Here is a 6,858-nt window from a genome sequence, read left to right as displayed (position 1 = left end):
AAAGACAAATACACAGGCGCAAAACACATGTTGTAGTGAAATACCTGTGAGAGATCTGGACCGTTCATTAGATGCGGCCCACCGAAAACATACCCTGAAAAACAGTAAAAGAATTCTACTTATCTTTTATCACTTGGGTCACACCCGTACGTTGGTTATATGAGGTTGTTAATCTCTATTAGCAAGTGTATTATCATGTACAGCTACAGATTGTAGTCTTCTCTATATAAACTTCCAATCAATAAGGGGGGATTCATCCATCTTTCAATCTCTTTCCCATCCGTTTATTTGGGTCACCTGATTTTTTTACTGAATTGATTCTTGTCCTACATCTCATCCAGTTGGTGTGTATCAAATGGATCGAATCTCACACACGTGTTATTGATTCAGCACGAATGCCACGAATCGCCGCTTAATTCTGTACTCGCGCGCATCTCCCCAGAAAATTTCTGATCTCGAAAATCTTTGCATTTTTCGGGAGTGGGAGATAGGAGGGACATCCAAAAATACGGCTCGTATTCGGTCCTTAATACCTATAGATACGGCACTAACGCCTGTGAAGAAGCTGCGCACCCCTCTTTCTTATTTAAATCAGACATCTTTCTCTCTCTCTCTCTCTGGTTGGAAATGGCTCCATTGAGATACAGCAGCATTTTACCTCTTTTTCTTTCTATTCTCATTGCAGAAATTAGCTTCTGTTTTTCTTCTCAGGTGAATTTCTTTTATGCTAGATTGATGGGTCTTTAATGCATTTTTCTGGGTTTTCTTTTAATTAATCCTAGGTATGATTTCTTTCCGCTTATGGTGCTTGCAGGTGTATGTAGTTTACATGGGAAGCAAAAACAGTTATAGCCCAGATGAGATTTTGAGTCAAAACCACCAAATGCTTATTGCTGTTCATGGAGGAAGGTCAGAACATTGCTAATATAAGTTTTCTCCTTCTTGGATTCATGCTTTATAAATCTATTTATTGATTTTTAACTTGGTTTGGACAGTGTCGAGAAAGCCCGATTGTCGCATGTTTATAGTTACAGACATGGTTTCAGAGGATTTGCAGCTAAGCTGACAGATGAGCAAGCTTTGGCAATGTCCAGTATGTTCGTTCCTGTTATAGTATCTTACATGTATAAATACATGTATGAATTCTAGATGTTTCAGTGTTTTTTTTTTTTTTTTTGTGAACTTTGGGAATTCAATATTACAGAAATGCCGGGCGTGGTTTCGGTCTTTCCAAATTTGAAAAGAAGTCTACATACTACTCATTCATGGGATTTCATGGGCCTCATGAGCGACGAATCAATGGAAATTCCAGGCTATTCTACTAAGAACCAACAAAACGTGATCATTGGTTTCATTGATACAGGTGAGGTAACTCTCTTGAAGGTTTCTTCTCCTGAAAATTGTGAAATTCTCGAATACTCATTTATGTTTTTCATGTATAGTGTCCTTCTGGGAGTAGATGATATCTGTTTTTTGGAGTTATGAGGAGTTTCAGATATATTTGATAATTTATCTGATTTGTTAACTTGCAGCTAAACTCATTCATGTATGTACATGATTTCTGAACAGTTCTATAACCGTACATGGCTTTTCTGTTAAAACCCATCAATGCAACTTGTATCAAATTTCCAAAATGTAGAAATTTCGATTCATTTTGAGCGGTTTTAGCAGTTATGGGTATATTCAGTTGATAGATACGAATTTTGTTTTTTGAAAAAAAAAACTCCTTTGTTATAATGTATCAGACCTGCACAGGGGATTTTGAGTTTCTAATGAATAGATTTGGCAGTTGGAGAGATATTGGATTTGCAAGTATCTCTTTATATCCTATTGTATCATTATTATTTTTTTCCATTGTGGCGGAGCTTGATTGAGATGTTCACATTGTCGGGATTTCTGGTTAGATTCATGGTTCATTACTTACATGGGTGGTCTCTGAATAATGATATTCATGAGCTCCTCTGCAGAGGATTTCTTGCTCTCTATACATAGATGGGGGAAGTGCTATTTAGACCCCACGTTTTTGCAGCAGGCAGTCCTCTTTTTCTACTTTTCGTGCTAGGCGTCTAGTATACCGCACTTATGTCTAGTAGCAAAAGTAGAAAAGGTGTATCAACCAAAAAGTGTGTTGAATAAATGGCTCTAAAAGCTGTTTAATCAGAATTACATGGTAATCCTGTTTTTATCAGTGTTCTTCCTAGAATCCCTTTTAGATGGAGTTGTCGTGATCCGTCGTGGCCAGGTGGCGACCTGGGATTGGGTGTCACTCTGTGATGGTGCTTGGCTTGATTTGTTGGCCGGATCATGGTGAAACGGAAGGGCTTTTTATGCCTGTTTTGTAACATTTTTGCATCTACATAAACAGGGGTTTTAGATGAACCTGATACACAAGCAAAAATAAGGAAAAAAATAACGGCCCTTGATCTGGCAAACACTTTGACACACGGATTGGATATTCCTGCCAACCTTGATCTACTTGTGGTTGGTGGTTTACAGCAGCACCTGTGCACGTGCCATTGGAAAGCTTGAATTGTGACCATCTCGCCCTTTCAAAGTAGAGGTGTAACTAGTGGTTTTGTATCAATAAATGTGGCAAAATTTCTTCTTCTTCTTCTTCTTCTTTCCCTCAATGTTTTCAGATCATTTTAGAGCTCTTCAATTCATTTGTACATGTTACCAGATTTTCTGAATGATTTGGTGCTTACAAGGAACTTGGATTAATGTAGACTAATGTGGGTAGGAAATAGAATTTTCTTCTAATAGTTCGACTAGAAACTGCTAATTGGATTTTAATATTTCTTTTTATAAGTTTGGGAATTGATTTGATTATCTTATTCAGGAATATGGCCAGAATCCCCCAGTTTCAATGATCTTTACATGCCTCCAGTGCCTCCTAGATGGAAAGGGAAATGCCAAACAGGAGAAGCATTCAAAAATTCATCTTGCAACAGGTTTGCATGATAATTTATAGCTTCAAATATGAAGGTTTCTAGGCATTGGATTAGATTCTGTTCCCTTTTACTAATATATATATATATATTTTTCTCACCACAGGAAAGTAATAGGAGCAAGGTACTATCTGGATGGGTATGATGCTGAAGAAGCAAGCCATGTCTTTGAGTCAAGTTCTGATAAGACAGTGAAATTTAAATCTCCAAGGGACAGCTCCGGTCATGGTAGCCACACGGCTTCGACAGCAGCTGGTCGATATGTAAAGAACATGAATTTTAGTGGGTTGGCTGGAGGAGGAGCGAGAGGTGGAGCACCCATGGCTAGAATTGCCATGTACAAGACCTGTTGGGATTCAGGATGCTACGATTCAGATTTACTCGCTGCCTTTGATGATGCAATTAAAGATGGTGTTGATATCTTGTCTCTATCTTTAGGCCCTGAAGCCCCTCAAGGAGATTATTTCAACGACGCGATTTCAGTGGGCTCGTTCCATGCTGCTAGCCATGGAATTCTTGTTGTTTCTTCCGTTGGAAACGAAGGTAGACAGGGCTCGGCAACTAATGTTGCACCGTGGATGATCACGGTCTCTGCTAGCTCCACAGATAGAGATTTCACATCTGATATCATACTCGGGAATGAGAAGAACTTCACGGTGAATAATTTTGTTATGAGATACTCTTGGGGTGTCTTTGGATGAAACCAATTCCCTGATTGCAATTCCACGCATTTGAAGTTGACACTCAGATGATTGCAATCACAATTTGAGCTACATCCTTGCATGAATGAAATGGGGTTAGCCCCATGGTCATTTCCACTTATCGCAATTCAATTCAGTATTGCATCCAAACACATCCTTAGTTTGTTATCGATGCTTATTTCTGAGATTCTGAATTCTTTTCTGCCATTGATAGGGTGAAAGCCTGAGTCTCTTCGCGATGAACACTTCTGCAAGGCTCATGTCTGCCTCCAACGCCTATGCGGGATATTTTACTCCATACCAATCCAGGTGGAAGCAAAGGGTAGTTAGTAGTTGTTATTGATAATTACACAATCATTGATATACAAGGCAGATTCCGGAACAATTTCTTTTTCCTTTCGCAGCTACTGTTTGGAGGGCTCCTTGAATCGTACCAAGGCCAGAGGAAAGGTGTTGGTTTGCCGCCATGCTGAGAGTTCTACAGAGTCTAAGCTAGCGAAGAGCATTGTAGTGAAAGAAGCTGGTGGGGTTGGGATGATTCTGGTTGATGAAGGAGATAAGGACATTGCAATTCCCTTCGTACTTCCTGCCGCTCTTGTTGGAGCTGCAGATGGTGACAGAATCCTTTCGTATATCAATCAGACAAGGTTTAAATCCCCTCTCTAGCAATGGAAACTTGATCAAGCATTCCTAATGTGAGTGTGCTGACTTGAGTTGCCTAAAACTGTTTCCAGGAAACCAAGAGCACTAATCTTACCGGCAAAGACTGTGTTAGGATCTCAAACAGCTCCTCGAGTAGCATCCTTCTCATCCAAGGGTCCCAACACCTTGACACCGGAGATTCTCAAGGTATGTAGATCAAAAGCAGTTGAAATTCGAAGCTATTGATTGAATGTTGATTTTGTTGTTTTCTGTTTACTGATGAATCTTTTCTTCTTCTTCTTCTTCTTCTTTTTTTCCTCTTTAGCCTGACATCACCGCTCCGGGACTGAATATATTAGCAGCTTGGTCTCCAGCAGTGAACAAAATGAACTTCAACATTCTCTCTGGAACATCCATGGCTTGTCCGCATGTAACGGGAATAACAGCCTTGGTCAAAGCTGTATACCCGTCATGGTCTCCTGCTGCCATAAGGTCTGCTGTGATGACGACAGGTAAAATATCCTGAAATTTGGTAGTTTGTAGAATTTTCTCGAGTTACAAAATCTTTTAGGCTGTGTTTGGATGCTCAAATCAATTGAATCCCAATATAAATCAATTCACTACAATGGAAATGGCCTTCCTGAGCCTAAACCTACTCCATTCATAGTCCACCTCAACTTGAAACACATAAGAAACTGCAATTAGGTTGGTTGTCGTTGCGAATTAAAATGGCCCGACCTCAATATGAAATTGAATTATTGTAATCGAATGGAACTGAGCATCCAAACACACACTTACATTATAATCCACTTTCCAAGTAATGGGTTCAGTTTCTTAAAGTTTCTTATTTTCTTGGGTTTTTAGAAAATCAAGTCATGTCCATATCCTTGTTCTCAAAAATCTGATATTGAAAGAAAATTGCAGCAACCGTGTTGGATATGAATGGCAAAGTCATCAAAGCAAACCCAGAAGGAAGAGCAGCGAACCCATTTGATTACGGCTCCGGCTTTGTAAATCCCACAGGAGTCCTAAACCCTGGTCTCATTTATGACATGCAACCTGCAGATTACAAAACTTTCCTGTGTTCAATTGGTTACGACAAGCAGTCCCTTCGCATGGTCACCGGTGACGACAGCGTATGCAATCAGCCTTCCTCATCAGTTTCTGACTTCAATTATCCTTCAATCACAGTACCCAATCTTAAGGACACCTATACAGTTACTCGAACTGTGACAAATGTAGGGAAACCTATTAGTACTTATAGAGCGGTAGTGTCATCACCAAAGGGAATCAATGTGACCGTAACACCGAAGTTTCTGATTTTCAAAGACTATGGTCAGAAGATTAAATTTACTGTGAAATTCAAGGTAACTGCTCCATCCAATGGGTATGTATTTGGGTCGTTATCTTGGAGGAAGAGGAAATTACAGGTAACGAGCCCTTTAGTAGTCCGAGTTGCGTCCTCAAACACGGGCATATCAAGATAAGTGGGGCCATGACTAAAGGTCACAGAGATTGTGAAGTTCACATGCATTTACTGCTACAAAAGAATGCAGATGAAGAACTACCATGAAGTTGACAGGCAGACATTGAAATTTGGATGAAAGGACAAAGTGGGTTCGATGGTTGACGACTGATTCAAGCATTGATTGATTGATATTTCGACTACTAAATGATGAAACTGAAAGAATGGGATTTTCTCTATACATAGTTTTATATGTTTCTTATCTCAAATGTGAAAATTCAAGCATAGTAATTTGAAAATTCAATCATTGTATGTACATGGCAGAATTCTATATGCAATAACATTCACATTCTTCTGTGAATACAGTTTTAGAGGGACTATGAATTGTTGTCATGTGGTCATATCATGTTTCCTCTGTTATTCATCAGACATATCACTGAATTATGACTGCTCAAAACAAACCGTCAACATTATGGAATAACATTTTATACGCAGAATGACCGAAGGACCATCTCGACTGGACCATCCTGATCTCTGATTACTTGATATTTCATTGAATTTGGACTAAAAACAGTTTTTCACCTCTACCATGCTTTTGATGCCAATGATTCAACAGTTAGGATCGCTTCAGTGCAATTTTTGGGTAATGCTTCATTCACAATGGGGGCTCATAATTTAGATGGTTTGGGTTAAGCTCTACATGCATGTCTCATTGTATTTGGGTTAAGCTACATGCTTGGCTGATTGCAGTGGCTGTGTAGGTGCTACATTGGTGCAACTCATCCACGGCAATTGTGGGTGTACTAGCACACCAATCTGGCTAGTGGGCCCCATTGAGGATTTAGTGACCAACTTAAACATCTGATTCTCCATTGAATTTGACTGTTAATCATTTTCTTTTACACCATCCATTTGATGGGTCATACCCAAAAGTCATGATGGATGAACAGTTGTGCACCAAACGTACCCGATCGTGCGTCACGAATCCTCGAATGGTGGATAAAGATCTGAAAACACTACCCACCAAGTGGTGCCTATGGGGGTCACTTTCGATGCAGGAAATCAACCCCATCCATCAGGCGCATCACTAAAATAAGGCCGA

At 39.7% G+C, this 6,858-nt stretch overlaps 1 protein-coding gene across 2 annotated transcripts; it reads left to right on the top strand.

Annotated features, from left to right (window-relative positions):
* Positions 1 to 264: 264 nt before the first annotated feature.
* On the top strand, positions 265 to 6,136 carry LOC131222320 (subtilisin-like serine-protease S). Of its 2 annotated transcripts, none has more exons than XM_058217346.1 (11): positions 265 to 711; positions 815 to 909; positions 996 to 1,093; positions 1,205 to 1,363; positions 2,840 to 2,951; positions 3,055 to 3,604; positions 3,864 to 3,958; positions 4,054 to 4,296; positions 4,384 to 4,498; positions 4,617 to 4,803; positions 5,216 to 6,136. In XM_058217346.1, the coding sequence occupies exons 1-11, from the start codon at positions 628 to 630 to the stop codon at positions 5,776 to 5,778; spliced, it is 2,301 nt and encodes a 766-aa protein (XP_058073329.1). In that variant the 5' UTR covers positions 265 to 627; the 3' UTR covers positions 5,779 to 6,136. The 2 variants fall into 2 exon arrangements, with proteins under 2 accessions (XP_058073329.1, XP_058073330.1); XM_058217347.1 differs by having other exon boundaries at positions 691 to 711; positions 1,007 to 1,093.
* Positions 6,137 to 6,858: the final 722 nt, after the last annotated feature.

Source organism: Magnolia sinica, chromosome 13, assembly GCF_029962835.1.
Source record: "Magnolia sinica isolate HGM2019 chromosome 13, MsV1, whole genome shotgun sequence".
Classification (NCBI taxonomy): domain Eukaryota; kingdom Viridiplantae; phylum Streptophyta; class Magnoliopsida; order Magnoliales; family Magnoliaceae; genus Magnolia; species Magnolia sinica.
Note: the sequence above shows the minus strand (reverse complement) of the source record. Positions and strands in the feature narration are given on the sequence as shown.

Bases quoted from the DNA above. Each gene is read 5' to 3' on its own strand.
- LOC131222320 (XM_058217346.1), top strand. From the start codon at position 628: ATGGCTCCATTGAGATACAGCAGCATTTTACCTCTTTTTCTTTCTATT. The intron at 1,094-1,204 runs GTATGTTCGTTC...TCAATATTACAG, and splicing joins GCAAGCTTTGGCAATGTCCA to AAATGCCGGGCGTGGTTTCG. The intron at 2,952-3,054 runs GTTTGCATGATA...TTCTCACCACAG, and splicing joins AAAAATTCATCTTGCAACAG to GAAAGTAATAGGAGCAAGGT.